This window comes from Mus musculus, chromosome 5 (genome assembly GCF_000001635.26).
Source record: "Mus musculus strain C57BL/6J chromosome 5, GRCm38.p6 C57BL/6J".
NCBI classification, from domain to species: domain Eukaryota; kingdom Metazoa; phylum Chordata; class Mammalia; order Rodentia; family Muridae; genus Mus; species Mus musculus.
Window position 1 is genome coordinate 113337646 of NC_000071.6, and position 20612 is coordinate 113358257.

At 52.4% G+C, this 20612-nt stretch overlaps 1 protein-coding gene and 1 non-coding gene across 10 annotated transcripts; both read left to right on the plus strand.

Annotated features, from left to right (window-relative positions):
• Nucleotides 1-12246: 12246 nt before the first annotated feature.
• On the plus strand, nucleotides 12247-19478 carry 1700016C19Rik. 9 transcript variants are annotated; one of them, XR_003955973.1, is made up of 4 exons: nucleotides 12247-14469; nucleotides 15281-15548; nucleotides 16771-17231; nucleotides 17911-19135. It is a non-coding gene; the product is annotated as an RIKEN cDNA 1700016C19 gene (transcript). The 9 variants fall into 9 exon arrangements; XR_003955968.1 differs by adding an exon at nucleotides 19142-19478 and having other exon boundaries at nucleotides 12349-15548; nucleotides 17911-18876; XR_003955970.1 differs by having other exon boundaries at nucleotides 12349-15548; nucleotides 16771-16834; nucleotides 16978-17231.
• A 170-nt stretch (nucleotides 19479-19648) lies between these two features.
• Aym1 (activator of yeast meiotic promoters 1) lies at nucleotides 19649-20176 on the plus strand. The gene has a single exon (NM_001012726.2). The coding sequence runs from the start codon at nucleotides 19872-19874 to the stop codon at nucleotides 20007-20009; it is 138 nt and encodes a 45-aa protein (NP_001012744.2). The 5' UTR covers nucleotides 19649-19871; the 3' UTR covers nucleotides 20010-20176.
• The last annotated feature ends 436 nt before the right edge of the window (nucleotides 20177-20612 follow it).

Consider the following 20612-nt stretch of genomic DNA (forward strand, 5'->3'; position numbering starts at 1 on the left):
TTGTGAAGAGACCCAGAGACCACAGAGTCTGCTCTCGAGCCAACTGAGACCGGGAGCACACTGTGGTGCAAGAGACAAGAGAGACTGACCCTACCTCATGCACAAGACTGAGGTGGAAAGAGAAGCAAGTCCCCGAATGCTTGCTTGTGGCATGCACACACACACAGCTACCCCCCCAAAGTCTTATAATCCCATTTATATAAAACGTTGTGACAGGAAAATTCAAAGGAAGGGGGACGTAAGTTTTCTAAGCCTACGAGGCAGGGAGAGGGGCAGACGGCCAAAGCTCCCTCACAGAGCGCAAACTGTAAAAGTTGTGCTTGTTTGAAAACCACACACCTTTGAAATGTGAATTTTATGGGTCGTAAGTTCAAGACAAGAGAAAAAGGTTTGATGTGCAACCCCCCACCTCCTCGTATTTTAAGTCCAACCCACAGGAAAGACTCTAAAAATAATTATTTACACATATATGTCTTGTGTTGGTGTGGGTCACATATGCACAGATGACCTCAGGGGCCAGATGGCGTTACTGCTTTTCATGGCTGCTGGGAACCAGTGTCCTCCAGAGAAGGCAATAACTCAGGGTAGGGCAGCTCTGCTTTTCCAACCTGGTATGGGGATTGAAGGGAAGACGGGAGGAGAAGTGACTCTTCTTAACTACGGAGCCACTTCTCCAGCTGTTGTCGCTCTTGTGTCAGCAGAAAAAAACAAAACAAAGAACCAAAAACTGGATTCTACAGAGACCGAGGTAGAGTCACTTGGGAATTCCACCCAAGTGTAGCTTTGTGAACCAATGAGTTTGTTGCGGTCTTGCACAGGAGCATGGGTAGGTATCCCAAAGGACATGACACCCCTCTGAACAGCACACCCCAGCATGCATGGGTCACAAGTCTCCCCTGCACAGTTTATGGCTGCTGTCGGGCCCTCCCCCACGGGGGTTCCCCTCTCAAGCGATCACTGTTGCTTATACAACCTGGGGGTGGGAGACTTGTGAAACTCCTGAAGTTTCTGAGTTACCGGATCTCTAAGCTTCATTGACTTCTTGAATCATATAAACCAGTCTCCTCCCTCCTGAAGAGAAGGTTTGAACTCAGAGGAGATAGCTACATAGCTATAACTTCCAGGTTGGACACTGGAGATGGGTACGGCGCAGCCTGTAGGAGGAAGCCACCTGACTCGAAACCACCAGTTGACATTATTACCTTGGCCTTTAAAATGCTCAAAAAAGAGCTGTGCAGAAAGTTCTCTTGTTTCCGTAGGGTAAGTGTGAACAGCTTAGGAGGGCACAGGGAGGGGTGATTTTTTGGTGCCTTGATGGCCTGAGATAAAAGCCATGTGTGTCTGGAAAAGGAGCTCAGCCAGCCAGTCTCTGTCTATTCCCTATTCTGTGATGGAGATGCGGTTCCCAGGGCCTGCTCGTTTCTCACAGAGTGAGCCCGAAGCACACCAAAAGTACTTTCTAGAAGGTTTGTTGTTTGTATCCAAAAGGATTAGGAGGACCTATTGTGGTGGTAGCCTTCACAAGAAGGCAGTCACTCAGGTCAGGGCAGAGGTTGGCTTTTCCAATCCAGTATGGAGATTGTTTGAAAAAAAATCAACCAAGAAAAGATAATCTCGATGCACAGGAGCTAGGATGAGTGAACTCCCAAGATTAGCTTCAAGAGGGGGAATTAGAGCATCTTGCGACAGCCAGTGTGCTTAGGGAGTCCTAAGTTAAGAGAGAGTGCACTTAGTTCTAGAAAAAAAATTTTTCTTATCCTTATATATTCCTCGGGGTGGAGGGGGTGGTTTCATGTCCTCATGTCAGCCTAGGTGCCAGGCATGAGGGAGGAAGATGAGAGCGAGCTTCCTCCGAAGCTGCAAGGCCGCCAGCGCAGGTGCTTTGTTCTTTACTTGGTAAAGGATAGGCTGTAGGGAGGCATGGCCTGATTCCCCAAGGCCTCAGCCTCTCTACCTCTTAGGCACTCTAGAGAAATAGTCTGTTCCTAGCTCCTTGACACCTGCTGCCCCTTGTGACTTAGGGTGAGGTTGGGCACGAAATATAGATAAAACGACTCGCCCAGAATCACTTCCCCGAGCAGTCTTGACTTGAAGGCTGAGAACATGGTGGGTTCTTCTTTCAAGATCGAGATTCCCCTGACCCCCAGCACCTACATGGTATTGCCTGGATGGAGAGCCCGAGAAGCACTCACTCCTCTTCCCAAATTCTTCTGCTCCACAGTGGTGGTTGGGAAGGAGGGTGGTCGTGGTTGCTTTCCTGATGGAGAGGCTGTCCCTAGAGAGTGAACAGAACACTGCTCACTCTGGGCTCTCCACGTCCACCTCAAATTTAACAGGCAATGCTTTAGCCTCAAATGAAGCCCTGCAGAAGGTAAGGTTTCCCAAGTCCTCAACTCCTTTCTCCAGCACTGACTATCCTGAAAGACCAGTAGTCTGCTTGATGCCCAACTGGCTCGGAACCCAGGACATTCCGACCAACTGCCCAGGTGACAGTTGCATAAATAATGAGCTCTGCCTGAACTGGCCAGAGCTAGAGGAGCACTGTGAAGAAGCAGCTCGTGGGAGGAGCTCCTGTGCTGGGGCGGGGTCATTCAGGGAAAGCAGCCTGGACACAGGGAGGCTGAGAAGGGGCTGTGGCTACACCACTCTGCATGTGGAGCCTGCTGCTCGAGTTCTGGCTCATTAGGGACTCGGCTGCTACTGTGCCAGAGGCCTCTGCTGAACTGGGGTAGACAGTAGGATGGCCTTGCCGGCCGCCTCCTGGTCTGTCTTGGATTCCCCTGACAAGGATGCAGAGCCTCTTGCGGCACTACAGTAGCTGCATGTATTCTCTCCTTAGAATGTCTTAGCATCTTTGCATCTTGTGCCCCTGAGCCTCAACGCTTAGACAGCATATTCCAAACAGGAGCACGGATGTCCAGGGGAGCCTCCCAGATACCCTTTTCTTCTGTTGTCCCCCACTGCCTCGGGGGCCAGCTGAACCATGGCTGCATCGGGAAGAGGGCCTCCCAGTGTATGGCAAACTTAAACCACTCAAGGGGCAGAGTCTGGAATCATTTTTAGAAAGAAAAGGCAGTATAGTAAGTGGTACAGACCCCAGGCAGGGATTTGGTGTTCTCATCTTAGATAGTTCTCGCCTTACTTACCAGAACGCTCCTTTGGTTACCTACTATTCTCAGGGTATAAAGCTTAGTCTTTTGATCGCACATAGTCTGAAGGAAAACGGAACGGTGCTTCCTGCCTGTGCCTGAGCAGCCTGTGCTACATGTCTGGAGAGAGCCAGATATGTGAGGGTGTTTCCTGTAGCCAGAAAACTCGGGGAGTGGGGAGGGGGGGCATTTGGTAGGTTCAGAGTTCACATGAGCATGGTATCATGGAGTTCCCCAGGAGGAATTGTCGTCAGCCCTGTGACCCCCACATCAGCCCTGTGCGGCAAGTGGAACATTAAGTATCTGATAGTCCATGAAGTGACGTGCCCAGAGTCACACAGGTCTCGTGGACCAGATAGAAGACATGTCCTTGGCTCCCCGGGGACACAGAGCATAAACCAGAGTCCATGATGATGTTGTGGACTCCCCCACCCCCACCCCACCCCCAAGGGCTTCCCTCACTCCTTTCCCCAGATCTTCTCACCCCACAGAGGCTGTGAAAAGAGAGTGGGTACCTTGAAGAAGTGCTTGGCCAAGAGAATGGCGTGTAGCTGACCCAGACTCCTGCCTTTGCACTGCAGTCCTGCACCAAAAGTTAGGGCAGTTTTATTTTAGTAGGATGTAACTTGGAGAGTGGAGACCACTCTAGGTTCCCCACTTCCCATGAATTTTCCTCATCAGCTGCAAGGGTCCTCTTGAGGAACCAATGTTCTTCTTGGCCCCTAGGTGGCTCAAAACTCAAACCTAACCTAGTCCCATGGCCCCACCACAAGGAGTGTGCTCGGATCCCACTGGGCAGCCTCTGATGAACTGTCAATGTTGATTACTAGGGATAAAGTAGCTCCGTGGCTGTGGTCCCCTGCCTGGTAGGGATGAAGCGGTCTGGGTGGTGTCTCCAGACCAGACACTTGATATGAAGCTTGGCTGGGAACATCTGTACCTGCTCTGAGGATGTTCCTCCTGCCTCCTGCCCCCTGACCCCCTGAACTCACTCGAGGACTCTCATATGGCCTCTGCCCTGCACAGCCAGGGGCAGAGCATCTCTGTGAAGTTCGTTCTGTAACCACTGGCTCCCGCACTCAAGGTTTCTTCTGAACCATCCACACCCTGCTCCTGTCACATCCCTCGGCCATCAGATGTCCCTACTAACTTGATGGCGATGACTCTCTAGCACAGTCCTGGCCGTGCCCCCAAAGCAGGGATTCTGTCGCCACCCCACCCCATGGCCGTCCCACTCTGACATCTCAGATTCTCCTTTGGGAACGCCTCCGAGTCTAAATCGCTCTTAGTGATGTCAGGTTTCGACAAGTGTTTTCAGCTGTGTTAGGGCTGCAATTCAGCTTTCCTGCGGTGTTGGTTGCTGTCGTGGGGGAGATGTGTGCAGATCTACACTTGGCTGGGGAATGAAGAGTTTGTCATAGTTTTGACCTGAAACTGAAATAGTTTGGGGGACCTCAGAGGAGGCTCGCTGGGCCTGAGGCTTGCCTCCCAGAAATTTACACTCACTATAGACACGTGAGCAACAGTAAATATGAAAGGATGAAACGCAACATTATACCCTAAATGTCCACTCAGTGTGGCCAGTCTAACCAGTGCAAACCTTACTTTAAAGCCAAGTGGCTGTGAGCGAGTGCCATGGATGCAGGTCACTGACCTCCTAAGGTGCTGCTACTCATTATAGGAGTTTGCAGCAGCACAGACAGTTGCAGGGTGCCAGGGGAGATGCAGTGACCAGGGAGGAGGGAGGAAGAGGAGGAGGGGGAGGAAGAGGAGGAGAGGGAGGCTGGCTGGGAGCCTGTGTAGTTCCAGAAGGCTCCTCAGAGGTCCTTTTACTCAACATCCAGCAGCCACCAAGTTCTGTCTTGTGATCCTTTGCTAAGGTATTGTGTGTGGGAAGAGCATGACTGTCCTCCAACAGTGCGGTTGCCTGGGCTCTCCTGGGGCAGCCCTGTCAGTGAACCTGAAGCAGTGGAAGGGGCCTCTGTAAGGATGCTGGGGTGGGGAAGCCGAGTCCCACGAAGCTGGGTCTCTGGGGCAGGAGGCCGAATGATACTGGGCGACGCCATGCAGTGTCCTCCACAGGGGCCATCCTGAAGCCTGCACTTAAATAGGGGCCAGCTCTTTGTGTTTCCCCAAGGACGCATTTTATTTCTGATCCCCGCTCCTCCCAGCCCGCCTGTCTCTCTAACCAGAAACAAGTCTCTGTGCTGGAGGGGGCTTTCTCAGGACAGGCATTCACTTCATGGACTTCCCTATGATCGTGACCTTTCCCGCCTTGACCCAAAAGCAGCCGCGGTGCCTCTTTCATTGATCTTGGTGTCCTCAAATTGAAAGCCAAGGAAGAGGTGGGGGGCGTGGTAGCCTTTTGCCTCTGCTCACCACACCCTCATCACACTTTCTTCCTACCTTTCACCACTCCTCACCTCCTACTCTTTGCCGTCTCCAGCAAGAGGTGGCCGAGACTCACAATTACCTCCCTATCTGGAAGGTTGAACACACTTGCGCTTATGCTGAGCACCCAGTGGCCCAGGCCCTCTCCTGAACCTTTACATAAGTGGTGACACCTCAAGCTGTCCTGCCCCTGTCCCCATAAAGGGTCCCTGCCTGGCTCCTATTCAGTGTTGTAGCTTGGCACCTGAAACCAGGGCACTACCCAGCAAGAGTCTGAGGGTCTCTGCAGACACAGTGAACCTGCTGCCTTCCCAGGAGGTCAAGTGTCTGGATGGACAAGATCCCTCATGACGAGAGTCAAAAATGTGAGAAAGAGCAGGACGTGGTGGTGCACGCCTTTAATCCCAGCTCTTGGGAGGCGGAGGCAGGCAAATTTCTGAGTTCGAGGCCAGCCTGGTCTACAAAGTGACTTCCAGGACAGCCAGAGCTATACAGAGAAACCCTGTCTCGAAAAACCAAAAAAAAAAAAAAAAAAAAAAAACCAACCAAACAAACCCAAAAAAAAACAAAAAACAACAACAAAAAAAATCAAAAACTGAGAAAGAGGAGCCACAAGTGGGGAGACGAGGGAAGGGGCAGGGCAGAGGAAGCTGACACGCAGACGGGTTCTTTCTGAGTCTTCACTGTTGCCAATCGATCTACTGAATTTTCGGAGTAGTAGTGTTGATGAGGTGGCCACAGAGACCAAGAGCGGGGGAGATGGCGGAGAGAGCTAAGGGCCTGCTGCTCCATGGACGGTGTTATTCCACACTATTCACCCCAAGGCACTACCAGTGTCTGTCCCCTCACACCTGCAGTCCTCATCGAGGGCCAGGACTTCTCCACCCTGCAGTAGGGATGGATGGAGGTCTCTGGTCTCTGTAGTTTCCCATCAGTCCAGTTCTATAGCTGTGACCGGGAAGGGATGTCTATATCCTGCTGTTTCTCCGCAAGACCATCAGTCTCTAGAACTTTCTGTCCATGACACTGACTGCATTGCACCCATGGTTTTTCTACTTGTCTTCTATATTCTGTCGCAGACATCTCTAAGAACATGGAGGAATATAGACACCCTTCTCTCCTGACCACTGCTGGGTCCATTCCTCTAAGTGTGGACCCCTTACTGTGCACTGGCCTTAGGATGCAATGAATCCCACGCTGAGCAAACTGAGTTCTTGCTTAGCAACTAGCATGATGCTAGCAGGTACTCAGAAAATTTTGGATTTTCATGCCAATCCCACACATTTCCCTACCATTAAGATGCTAAATGTAGGTGTAGCAGTGAAGACAACTTCTCCAAAATCCTCTCAAGTCTGTGGTTGGGACTTGGAGGTGGACATGCGTAGCAAGCAGGGACCTGCCAGTGTTTGCACTGGATATCGAATCAAATCGGAAGAGAGTGGGAAGTTCTCATAGAATGGAATGGGTATACTTGGTGTCCAGGCACACGCCCATAGCTGTCTAGAGCCGTGCCCCTCCCCCAGAGGGCGTGGATGCCTACAGGCTGCATCCTGAGTCTCAGAGGGATGCAGATTCCAGACTCCAGTGTGGGCGAGTGAGGGGTGGAGCTCAGCCAGGGTCACGCATCTCTCCACTGTCAGTCCTCAGCCCTGACCCCGGAACTCCTCACACCCTAAATCTTGGAGCCCGCAGACCTGACAGTGTGGAGATTCTCGCCCACCACCTGGCATCTGCTAGAACACTGTCCCCATGTTCAAGGCTGTGCCAGCCACGTCCTTTCCTGTGAGAGTTCTTCCCGTGAGTCACACTCAAAACCAAGACCTAAATCCTCTGTGCTGTACAGAAAGATGGCTGCCAAACATGACCCGGGGCTTTGAAAATCCCTGAGGCAGAGGAAAGATTGGGTCTCAGTAGCGGAGCAAGGAAGGAGGTTGATGCTCTGAGAACACAAGCCTAAGGCACACAAGCCCCACACCAGGGTTTCTGAAGCAGTGTAAGAGCCAGACTTCTGCACGCCCTTCCTTTCCCTCTGACTACACAAGCCCCACCCCCCACCCCCTCAGTCTCTGGAGGATGCACACTGACTGCCCTGGGTACAGTCTCGACCCACGACTTCCCATCCCTGGTATTGCACCTGAGTGACGATTGCACCCACTGTCTGACCTCTGGAATCACAGGCACAAGTAAGAAGTTCTAGATGTTAGGGTACCAGCCGAGGTTTTGGGGTGTGACGTGCGGTCACCCGCTCTTTCCCCTAGGTTCTCAGACCCTCCCAGGGTCTGAGAGTCAGTTGAAAGCCTTTAGCAAGACATTGCTTACTCTTGCTCTCATCGGGAGTCGGAAACCCGCAAACAAAAGACAAGAGTGTAGCAGCACCCAGTTAACACCACTCAATAAGATCCCGGCGGTGGGGGCGGCGGGGGCGGCGGGGGCGGCGTCGAGTTCCTGCTACCCACCCCAATGCTTTCTATTCCCTAACAAGAGATGCACCCTCAGCCTTTTGATTCGACATATTCAAAGGCTGCGCCACTCCCTAACCTCCACGTGGCTAATCCACCTTCCGATAATCCCAAATTTTAACTAAAACCTGTATTCCATCTTGGCCGCCCCAAACCCAGATGTGCAGCCCTCTTGGGCTGAGTCCCAGCTCTTACATGAAGGCTGTGCTCTCTGTCCCCGTTCCCACCCTTCATCCTCATCCCCCAACTTGCCGGGGACTCCTAAAAGCCCTGCCCTTGTCTTTGCCCAGCCATTGGCCGCCAGCAACTTTATTTACCAATCAAAACCAACCGAGGGTAGGGTTCCTTCCCTGCGGTTTCTCCTGCATTTTGAAAGACTTAGTTAGATTAACATAATACAAGCATCATTAGACCAACCCTCAACACAAAAGCTGCAGCAATCGCCCCCTCAAACCTACCCTCCTCCACTCCCCAGGGCCCCCGAATCCTCCGTATCAATTCTAGCAGCGTTGAATTCCAACTGTGGCGGACACTATTTGGGCTCAGAGTACGGGGTGCAGGCCCCGAGGCAGATTGAGATTAGAAGCTTGAGAGCCCTCTATGAACGTCCTCTGTGTTTTCGAATTGTGGATCTAGGCACCGACGGCATCTCCCTGTATGGGAAACTTAAAGGGCGGTTAGTGTGATCAAGGCTGTCCACTGGTGTCTGGATTAACTGAAAACTGGGTAATGACTGAAGTAAGTCCAAGCAATAGAGAGGGTAGCGATTGCCAAGCTGAGCAGTGGAGACAGGAGTTCAAGGATAAACTAGAAATGTGGCCACTCTCCCCGTGCTCCCTGCAGAGGACTAGCTGATCACTCTTGGGTTCACTAGTGCTCCTGAGGCACATACACGTGTGCTGCTTCGGGACAGTGAGGTGTCAGCATCCAGGCCCGGAGGGATTCCCAGCAGGCCCAGTTTAACAGAGGGGTGACCAGGGCCCGGAAAACTCTTGTCTAGGTGTGACCAGACCTTGGGAGCTAGTGGGGAGGGGGAGGGGCATGGTGCTGTCTGCAGGAGCCCTGCCCCTTGCTCCTGACCCTGCAGCAGAGCCCCAGCAGTTACCCCTAACTTCTACCGTGTGGGTCCCAAGGGGCTTGAGTGTCCCTCTGAGTAAGAACTCTTCCCACATCTGAGAGAGGCCCTCCCATGTGAGCATTTGGCAGATACTCATTGGACCTAAACAGGCTGCCCCGGGGCTGAGCCCAGGCAAAGCCTGAGTCATGAGGAAGAGATAGGACCTGCGCAGCAGCGATGGTGCAGGGCCCAGATCCCTCCACCCATGAGTAGGACACGGGATTGGGAATGGTGATCCGAAGCATTCCAGAGGCAATGCTAACACCATGTTGTCTGGATCACACAAGAGGTCTATCAGCCGCTATCAGTGATGACCTCACCGTGCCCATGCCCTCTGCCCTCCCAGCAAAAAGAATGACCACGGGGGCGCGGGGGCATGGGGGATCTACCTGTGACTACCCTGGGGGGAATCGCGTCACTGTCTAGTTTAAACCTGTTTCTAGACCAGACAAGATGTGGGCGTGCAGCCCACCAAAGGCTGACTGTCAGTTGACTTTTAGAAGCATAGGAAGGGATCCCTATCCCCACCGCACTTGTGTGGATTCCTCGCTCTGCAGTCTCCCGAGTCTGTCCTAAACCTGGGTCTGTCCCTGCTGACCTGTGACTTCCAGTCTGAAGACAAGAGCCTCGAAGACAAGAGGTCTTTTGCGTCTTCCTGCCTCCAACATAGCAAAGTGTCTAGCATGGCGCGGTGGCTGAAGAAGGAACAGAACAGGAAGGAAGTAACTCCGACTCCTTGGACTTCGGATGTCTGTACCATGTAGGACTCAGTTCAGCCTGGACACCTGCGTTCCACTTGCTCGATCCATGGGGGACTTGGAGGGGAGAACAGGGGATGGGGCAGCACTAAACAGCCGATGTGTAGACGCCATGAGGTGAGGATTCAGAGTCAGTCTAGCTACTCTTCCCAGCCGCTCTATATCTCTCCCTGGGAGCCCCAGCCCTCTCTCTAAGCCCCGCCCCCTGTGCAGAATGCCTCCTCTAAGCTCTGCCCCTCCGAAGAATGCCCTGGGCGCCATGAACTACTAAGTCCCTTGGTCTTGTAGCTGGTTCTCACTAGCATTTTGTCACAACAGATGTCTGTCAGGTGCCTCTGGGAAAATGTCCTCGGGATCGGGGTGGGGGTGGGGGGGGAATGTCTTAGGGCAGCCTCACTATGACAAGCCTGTTCCCGGGAGACGAAGTGACAGTCTGATGTTATTCCGTTGTGCAGTCTTTCCAAATAGCCGAATCCGAAATTGCCCTCAAGTCCAGAATCGCCTCATTTTTTATATGCAAATTTGCGTGAGCAAATTGCTTGACTGGATTCCTCCTGAAGGACTTCAGGTATGGTCTGAACCTATTTTGCGTTGAGCCGGACAGGACAGTAGCTGGGAGAATCCCTCCTGTTCCATGGTTGAGTTTACCGCGGCACCTGGCAATGCCTGGCCTAGCCTCCTAGGATGCTCGCACCGTGGCTAAAACCTCTTGCCTCTCTCCACTCCCTGTGACTTGTTACGCAGCGCAGCGTGTGGAAAAGAAGCTGGTATAAGCGATGCCAGATTCCCCACCTGAGGAATGCAATGCTCTGTTCCTGGCAATTATTTTTCCGAAGAGAACTTATTTGGCCTCGCTGGAGAGAGTCAGTGACTGATGTCCGAACTCTGCGCAGACTCTGCCTTTTAAAGCCCCACCAGACACACATGCGCTGTGTGTGCCTATCTCTGAGAGGGGTGCCTCGCTGCAGAGGGCATCCCGACCCAGCCCTGGGCCGTGACGATGGACCAATGATTCATTCTGATACCTCTTGTAGTTGCAAGGGGTGTGGGCAAGAGCAGGAATGGAGCACCCACGGCAGATTTTTCTCTAAAATTCCTTTCCAGGGGAAGGCTATAGGGTGCGGGTGCTCCTCCCCTAAACAGTTGCACCCAGAAGCTAGCCTTACTCAACTGGGATGAGGGCTTTCCTGCAGCCACATAGATGGAGCCCCGCCCGTGACCCATTCTGGCCATCTCAGGACTGTGTACATAGACTCTAGTGCCTCCTCCAGGCCATGTGTGGGCAGAGCAGCCGGTTACTAGGGGTCGATTGGACGCTCAGGCAGGCAAAGGGCATAAATTAGCCCAGCCGGGACCATGCTCTGCAAAGGGCCAGGACGCTCGCTCGTCAAGGGAAATAACGCTCCCCTCCCGGCCCAGTGCAGTTTGGTGAACCAATTTATTGAGAGGTTTTTCTCAGAAGTGGAGGTGAGGGACGGAGGGATACGTGCATGAAGATAGGTGACTCAAAGACATCTGTGCTGCCAGAAAGCCCCCCCCCCCCTAGTATGGTCCACAGTTATATCAGTCATTGTTCTCCCCAAGCCTGGGACAGTAGAGCATCCTTTTTTACACAGATGGGATTCTGGGGCCCAGAGAGAGGCAGTGGCACATCCGAGGTCTTTGAGACTGTATACTTTTGTTCATTCTTTGGACCCCAAACCCAAACATGCAGCAGGGCTGGGACTAGGATGGACCGGGCAGGGGTCTCCCTGGACTGAGGGTTGGTTCCTCCACGGGCGGGGGCGGGAGAAGGTGGAGGAACCAACAGCTACAAGTGCTTTGCTGGTTCACACCGGGGAAAACTCCTCCAGAACAATAGCCCTGTGTTTTCAGACTCCCGGGGGTGGGGGTGGGGGTGGGGAAATCGGTCATTCAAGCTCAAGGGAGGGAGACATTTGGTCCCAGCTGCAGATTTGTTTGTCCAGGAGAGAGGGCACAGCTGCCAGGCAAGGGGACACATAGTGGACCCTGGGAGTAGGGAGCCCAGCCAGGCTCCCTGACCCAGCAGCTGAGAAGGCCATAGGTTGCTGTCCATAGCTAGCACTTCTGGTCTCAGAAGCATCCTCTCCCTTACCCCCCCCCCCGCCTCCTCCCCCCCCCCACATGGTCCCCAGAGTCAGACTGTGGCATCAGAGGGGTGTCCAGATGCTTAGACATGTAGTGATCCTGAGGCAGGCAAAAAAAAAAAAAAAAATGTTTGCAACTACTATTAATAAGTGTTGAATCTCTCCTCTAGCCCCCCCACCCCACCCCCCAGCAGAGGCAGTGGAAGAGAAAAGTTGCTGGGATAGGGGGGAAGTGGACCTGTTCAGCAGCAGTTCTTTGGGGGCCAGCTCGATCTTCTTTGGCAGCAGTTCAGTCCCTTAGCAAACACCAAATACGACTCAGCAGCTGCAGACCGGTCCTCCAGGCAGGCGACACCAGACCTGAGCCAGCAATTGCCTTTCAATTCCTGAAGGCTCGACAATTGGCCTGAGGGGAGGTCTTGGCAGTGGGCAGATTGCTGCAGGAACCTCACCAGCAGCAGTTCTTGGGTGAGCTGCTCTCAAAGGCAGGCAGCATAGTGAAGATTTTTTTTTTTTACAACACACACAGGGGAACGCCACGGTCTGGTAGACTCTTCTATATGTTGAGCCTCCAGCTGTTCTTGCACCAGTTGTTCAAGTGCCTGCGACATTTCTTTTGTTATGGGCCACCGCTCTTGCCAGAGAGGCTAGTTTGATAATCATTTTTAGGGGCAAGGCTGTTGGAATGTCAGCAGTGGCCCCTTTCATAAATTTGGAAATGCAATCCCTGTGACATCCTGGTTTTTCTTGACTCAGCTTGCGAGTGTTCTCTCTCACCTGCCTCAATACCTTCCCAGGGAGCATCTACCATATCAACTTTAATTTCCTTATTTGCTGTCCTCCCCCCCCCCAAATTGCAGGAATATTAATTTGATGAATACTCCCAATTGTTGTAAAAGATCCCTTCCCCATAAATTTGTGGGTATGTCAGCCACAGAAGGTCTCAACTTCCCCATTTATCCTTCTGGTCCCACACAGGGTAGTCCATTGGATGCTTTGTCTTATTTGTGATAATTTACCAATTCCTATACATTGTGTGTCAACCTCCTGAAGTGTCCAATCTGGATTCTAAGTGTACTAACATCAGCTCCTGTATCCACTAAACCTTCTATGTCCACATCATTCATTTGTGCCATTATTAATTTGGGTCTCTGTTTGCCATGTTTCTAGTTTCCCGGTGCTCCCAAAAGCCCCTGTTCTTTCTACTGGAGCGGCCTTGTCCTGATGTAAGGGGACACCAGTTGGGCAATTCCTGTCCCCTGCATTGAGTTGCAGCTCCTTTGTCACATGTATAAATAATTTTTATGTCTTGCTAGCCCCATCTACTATACCTGGATGCACAATACATCCTTGAGAAGTTAATTCACTTCTTCCCAAGATTATCCCCACTGTCCCTGAAGGTAAGAGAGCATACACACCAGAGGTTTAACTTGTAATGTTCCACTTTGGGGAGTAATGTAAGAGTGCTATCTGTGGCCAGACCCAAAACTGCACTTCCTTCTGTAACATGCATAGGATCAGAAATAACCCAATTTTGAGTTTCTTGCATTCCTGATACCTCCTGACTGACCTCAGGGGCTGCGAGACCCTCGATTCTCCCCTCTACCCCACCATGGCAAGACGTTACTACGTATGTCTCTCTTTGACTGGCAATCCGTTGACCAACGTTTGCCATTTCCACAGCGGCTGCCATACCCTGGACTCTGTGGCTCAAAGTGGCCAGAGTCGGCTTGTTCTCTTCTTGGATCACCGTGTTCTCTTCTAGAGTCAATGCACCTGTTATTTTGAGCTTTGAATCTTTTAGCCTTACAATTTCTTTGGAAATGACCAACAATTCACCACATTTAAAACACTGAGCATTTTGATTTTTGATATTTCTAGCTACGGTTTGCCCTATGATCTTTGCATTATGCTCCTGAGACCGGATGCTGCTTGTCTCCCTTGTCCACTCATCTACAGGGAGCTCCATGTGCTTCCCATGGTCTGATTGCTCTCTTATATTCGGTGTTGGCATTCTCCAACACCACTATTTCTATCAATGACTTGTAAGGTTTCAGGGTCTGTTATGGCTCTATTCACAGCTGAACTCAACCTCTGTACGGATTCTGTAAAGGCTCTTCCAGAATCCCATATTTTAGTAAAGGAAGTAGATTCCCCCCCCCCATTGCCCGCCCCCCAAGTTACCCAATCAAATCCTAAACTCTTAAAGTGGTGAAATGGCACTGTTGAATTACACCATCATCAAATCTGATTTGTTCTTGTAAGTTGGCATAACGCCCCTCCCCAGGCAGCCTGTCTTTAGTAACATTGATTCCCCTTGCTAGATTACATTGTACTAGCTTTGTTGCTTTGTGCCTCCACCATGACAACCATTGTGACTGCCTAGCAACTTCTAGAACAGCTGACACAGGTCCCTTCCAAGCTTGGGAGGATCACCCTATGCTGCGCAGCCCAGCTATTTTAGCATTTCTCTGACAAAGGAGGGATGTAAGCCATACAATACCACAGCCTCTTTAAAAATACTTTAAATCTAACATTCCTATCGGTAGTCAGGTAAAGTCCTAATAAGCCTGTCCACCATTGTTATCAGGCATATGCTGCACAAAGACCGGGGAAGCCTGAAGGTGCCTGTGTAGGTCCAGGCGAATTCTTTTGTGGTGCGCTCTGCTGCACATTAACCCATGCCATTTCCTGCTCTTCCAGGTCCCTAGAAGCAGGGCAGGGCAGGGTGGGGCGGGGGCAGTTTATCTTCCAGTCTAGTTTGCTTCCCACTCTCATCATGCAGTGAAATCCTGCTCTCATCCATCAAGCCTGAACTTTTTTCTCCTCCCAGTGACCCCTTTTGTTTTCCAAGCATTGGAAAACTGTCCGAAGAAAACTCTAAATGCATACTCAACTCTACAATCTTCTCTAACGAAAGAGGACTGTCGGGTTTCCCATTATTATTATTTTTTTCTTCAAAACAGTATACAGGAAAAGTACAATGCAAACCCAAAATACCCCTTCTGGGAACGAGGCAGGATACAACCCAGTGACAGTAGCTGCCATTTTGCCAATCTCCTTAAGTGTCCACCAGGACCTGCAGATAGATGGGCGGGAACCATGCTGAGCCCTCCCACCTTCCTCCTGTACACTTCTGGTGGAGGTTTGGCCCAGAGCCAGCACACCTCTTTCTCTCTGCTCCTTGGTCTCATAGTGTATGTCCTGTGCACCACTCAAGCCTGCACGGGGCGTTGAGGGGGTGGGGGTGGGGAGGCACAGACCACCTGCACCTACCATAGCCTTCTGCCTCCTACAGGGTCCTCATTGTGTGCCTGGTGCACCTGCCTACCTCGGCCGCTTCTGGAGTGCACCCTCTCAGAGGTGCAGGGCAAACAGCCCAATCTCTGATTCACCCAGGGAGGGTTGGCCAGTCTCAGAGTCCAGCAGGATGAAGAAATAATGTTTCTGGTGAAGGTTACCACCTCTGCCAGTCCCTGCGCCACACCACCATCCACTATTGAGTGCATAGACCCTGGACCCTTTGACTCCAGAGGATTTGCAACAACACACAGCCCAGAGCTCAGGTGATGTTTTGGTGCTCTCTGTCCCCCACCCCCTTTTTCTAACTCTGCTGTGAGTGAACTTGGCTTTACCCTCTCCACAACTCAAAGTAAAGCCCTCAGCTCCGCAACTGTGGGATTATTACAAGGGCCACACCTGGTCTGCACAACCTCTTAACCTCCCACTCTCCACCCTCCACCCCGTGTGCCTCACTCGCTCTTTTGATTTGTGTCTATAGTTCACAAGGTCGGCCTCCCGACAAAGAGGCCGGGTGTTTCTTACCCCCATTTTACAGATATGAAAGCTTGAGGTTGTGAGTAGGTGAGAGTGGCTGAAGCGGGGGAATTTGTCCCTGCATCCCCTCGGGCCAGACTAGTGCCTCTGCCCTCCTGCTGCTCAGTGATGTCCAAGTCTGAAGATCCCCTTACAGAAGCCCAGAAGTGAAACCTGGCTTGGGAATCAAATAGTGAGATTTAAAAAAAAAGAGGGGGGGGGGGAAGGAAAAAAAGAGAGAGAAAAAAAGACCGGGGTTGTGTGTATGTAGGAAGAATGTTCTGGGTGGAGGGGGGAGCTAGTGCCTGTTTCCGCAAACCAGTGTGACTGACAGTGGCCAGGACAGGTGATGGAAGGGGGCCTGCCATGATGAGTGTTGTAGGTCATTATCAGGAAACCGGGGAGTTGAGCATGGGGGCCCTGGAGCGTGGGGGCGGGGTTCGAAACTCCACGGGGCGGGGTCAGCATGTCCCTCCAGACCCGTGCGTCCAAACTTTACATAAACTACAGTTCCTTAGGCACCTGAGCCTCATTTCAAGTGACCTTAGCCACACGTGTGTCTAGAGGATAGCACACACAGGGGACACTGGCCCCAGCACAGAAAGGGTCGCAGGCGCACTGTGCTAGAGAGAGAACTCAAGGCTTGGGTGGGAAACATTTTGGAGAGAAAGAGGGAAGCCAGTGGGGACCGGCTCCAGTGACTCAGTGAGCTTGTCGGTGGCTAGAGCCAACGCCAGCATAGGGCCTGGCGCTCAGCCACTGTCCAGAGAAACGGAAGATGATGATTCCCGAGGAATTTCCAGGTGCTCTCACCTCCAAATAGCCCCCACCCAGCTGCCATCTTCCTCCAGGAATCCTGGCTGCCCGAGAGGTCAATAGAATGTGACCAAGGGGGCAGTGGGACTGTCAAGGCCGAGTCAGGAAGGCACAGCAGCTTCCCAATCCGTCTCTTGAACTCATTTCCCGTGGCAGAGGCTGACCCTGGTGATTTGAGTCGCGCCTTTCCAGCTGCGCGCATGCGCGGTGCCTTTTCCCGGTAATGTTTCATATGCTCTTGATGTAGATTCTCCTGTTGCTCACTGCAGGGCTGTGTGGGATGCTGACGCTGGCGGGTGGCGACTGGGGAGGCTCTGCCTGTCTCTGAGGTTCTCCTGCCTTTCTGTCTTCTGCATTTATCAGTAAGAAGGGAGGGCTGAGTCTCCAACTGCAGTAGAGAATTTGCCCGCTTCTGCAAATCTACCTGGTTTCGCCTCCTCCGATATGAGACCCTCTCGTCAGGGAGCCCAGCTGCGTGGATGCCGGGGACGCTATGGCTTTGAGGACTGGCCCACCGAGCCAAAGGTGGAACCTGTTTGTCCACAAATCCTTTTCCTCACCGTGATGGCTGCTTTGCTTGATGGATCTGCAGCTGCTTGGCTTACTTTTTGATTTGTGTGAGCAAAACCGGCGCCTTTCTCCACCACTTTACCTTTAGCTTGTGTTTCAGTATTGAAAGTCTGCCTTTTTGTACACAACATGTGGTTAGGTCTCACTGCTGTTTAATCCATGGTGCTAGTCTCTGACCTCTGACTAGTAGTACGTTTAGGTCACTCCCATTTAGAGAGATTTTTAAAATGGTAGGGGGAGACACAATATGTCAGGACAAACTGTGCACGAGCACACTGTTTAGAAAAGCAGGACAGGCTCAGAATGACAGAAAGACTCACAGGGACCCCTTGGAGGAGCTGACTTTTAAACTGAGCTTTGAAGGCTCTGACGAACCCTTACTGCTGAGTGAGCCACAGGCTCTAAGAACCCGGAAGGGCCGTGGGGACCGTCTAAGCTTCTATGTTACATGAAGGAAAAGGGCTGCACATGTGACTGGTACCACTTTTGTGTTGTTTTGTGAGTTTTATTGTATTGTTTTGTGGTGTGAGCCTGCGCCTGAGGGCAGGGATGGCAGCAGGGTGTGGCAACTCACTATGGTGTAAGTTTGAGAACTCTGGGCGGGGGGGGGGGGGGGGGATGCAGTCCACAGAAGGGGGTCAGGTGCCACTGCCACATGGGAGGGAGACTGGGACAAGCACTGTGGCTGAGGTCCCCTGAGATGCCAAGTGTCTTTGTCTTTCCCAGCAGAGAGAGGCGAGTTCTTTTACTCGAGGGGGGAGGAACCGCTCGCACTAGGGAGGTGAGGCTGGTGTGGGTCCTATGATGCAGGCCTTACTAGGTGCAGTTTGAGCTGAGAGAGTTAGGGTGGGAGCATGAGTATGCAGATGGGCTGGAAGGGGGTGTGGGGGAACGAGAGGGCAGGGCAGCCATGCTTGCTTCCAGACATGGGATGCAGCAGCTTTACAAGGCCCCAGAATGGGGCGTCCCTCTCCCTCCAAGCTCCTCTGCTATGCTTATGATGGCATTGGAGAGGGAGCCCAAGAGCCTGGGCAGGGAGAGGGGAGAGCATGGGGCAGTGGGTCCTGGCATGTCTGGGTCTAGGGTGGTGACTCTCAGACCCAGTCTCAGGAGGTACAGTGGGACAGAATCTCTTCATCCATGTGTGCGCATAGGAATCTCCCATTCTCCTCCCCAGACTTTTCCCCCATGTGTGATGCATACGACGGTGTCTGCTGGTGTCCGACACCAGAGAAACCAACAACAGGGTGTCCTGCCTCTCTTCCTAAAGGGCACTGGGGAAGAGAGTCGAGGCACCTCCCTTCTCTGATGTGGCGGGAAACCTTGGGTCGAGTTTTTTACTCTGGATGGTGGTACAGTGGGGGCCAGGGCTCACAGCCGAGGTCTGGAACTCTGGTTGGAGCTGTCTTCAGAGCTCTATTATGGAGCCCCAGCCCTGGGCAGGAAAGCTCATTAGCAGACGTGATAGATGTGAGCACATGACTGCCGAGTCGTGTCCCGTGTCCCTGTTGAACTGGAACTCCTGCTCCTTCTCCATTAGCAGCGGTGTCTGCATGCTCAGCCATCCCTCTGGACCCTTCTGAATTCTCCCAGGGCTCTGAATGCAGTCTTTTTTATGCAAGGGTCTTGGACACGTCCGGGTGTGTGCGGCGCAAGCCTACAAACTCTCTCACCTCTACCAGAGATAATAAGGTCAGTAAACAGCAAACTGGGCTGTGAGGCGGGCTCACCAGTGGGGAGGCCTGCAGAATTCAGCAGGGATGCAGAGAGGAACCCAGGGTGCTGGGTCGTGGAATGGTATCTAGAAAACACACTAACCAACCACCCATGCAATGTCACTGGGTCCTTGAGATGTCCTGCAAGCTGGAGCAGGGGCAGCTCTGGGATTGCAGCCGGCTAAGGGAAGCCAGGGGGCGGGGTCTGTAAGGATGCTGGGGGCAGCTATCGCTTTTTACAGGTCTTTTATACCCTAGAGCCTGGGCAGGCCATAAGGACAAAGGGTGCCCGGGACACAAGCAGGTAGTTTGGAAGTTTGGTGTAAATTTAGAAGCAACTTCTACCTTCTCTTTCACCTGCGTGCCATTGGGCTTGGCCATGCGTGGCCCACGGTTGGCACAAATATTTGGAATCTGTGAGTAAAGAAGCTGGAAGTGGGCTCAGAAAATGCTGCCCAGGCCCATGTAACAGATGCCGGAGGAAACACATGTGAGCTCACACACACAGGTTGCTGGAGTGAGAGGCTGAAGAGGGTAGGGGTGGGATAAGGGACTGGAGTGCTCAAAGGCTGCAGATCTTCCCTCTGGGCCTTGGGGTGGGGGGTGGGATGGGAGGGAATCTCCCTAAGGGCTCTGAGCTAGAGCAGGACTGGTCCCCTCTTCCCTGCTCCAGCTCCAGAGCTGCCAGCACCGCCCCCTCCCCCTGCAACCCCCCCCCCCCCGGAGCTGTGTGCCCGGCAGAGGGGCAGCTGCTGGCTGAGCAGCTCCTGCGTCCTGCAGAAGCTTTGGGAACAGTGCCTGGGTGTCCTCCTGCCCTCACCCGGAGAAGCCACTGCAGGGGTGGGGGGCAGAGCACTGAGACCAAGACAGAGGACACCACTCAGAAATGCCAGGGCAACTGAACTGTGGACCAGGGTGGGCTGAGAAGGAAATGCTAACCTTGTGAGTCTACACACCCCTCCCTGTCTAGCAATGAAGCCCCGTGCTCTCACAGAACTTTCTGAGGATGCTCTAGTTCCATTATCTCTTAGAGAGAGGAGCACGCGCACTGCACGGGGTCATTCTCCACTGAGCTTGTTGCTGTGCTCAGGTAGTTCAGGGAATAAGTAAATGCTGCTCTCTGCTCTCAGCCGATGCCCCTGGTGGGAAAGAAGTGGGCTTCAAATTTCCACTTCACATCCTCCTGGAGCACGAAGAGTTAATGGAGCACACATCATCCTAAAACATGCCCCCTCCCAATCCCTGCTCTCCCCCCAGCCTGTAGCTGTCAGGGAACTAAAAAAAAAAAAAAAAAAGGTTGGCACACAGCCAATGAGACTCATCTGTGTATTGGCTGTGCCCTGCCCTGCTTGTGCCACTAAATGCCTAAATGTCATTTCCAGTAAATCCTCTTACTTGTACTTCAAGTTTCCATTTCCAGACAAGAGAATCCTGCAATCAGCCCCCGGGCCTGGGGTCTCTCTGGCCTCTCAGGTTTAAGAGTTAGACTCTGTGTGTGTGCTGCCATGGTTCTGTGAACTCTGCTTCAAGAACAGGATGATGCGGAGGCCGATACCCAAATGCCACCTTCCACGCTCAGAAATAACAACTGGTGCACAGGGCCTGCACAGGGTCAAAGCAGATATGTTCATAGCATCTACTGGGGGAACTGAACTCCCCCAATTCCTAACCAAAAAACAAACAAACAAACAAAAAATACCCTTCCAGTCTTTT

Excerpts from the sequence above, each read along its gene's own strand:
- Aym1 (NM_001012726.2), top strand. The coding sequence starts at position 19,872 with ATGAAGCCCCGTGCTCTCACAGAACTTTCTGAGGATGCTCTAGTTCCA.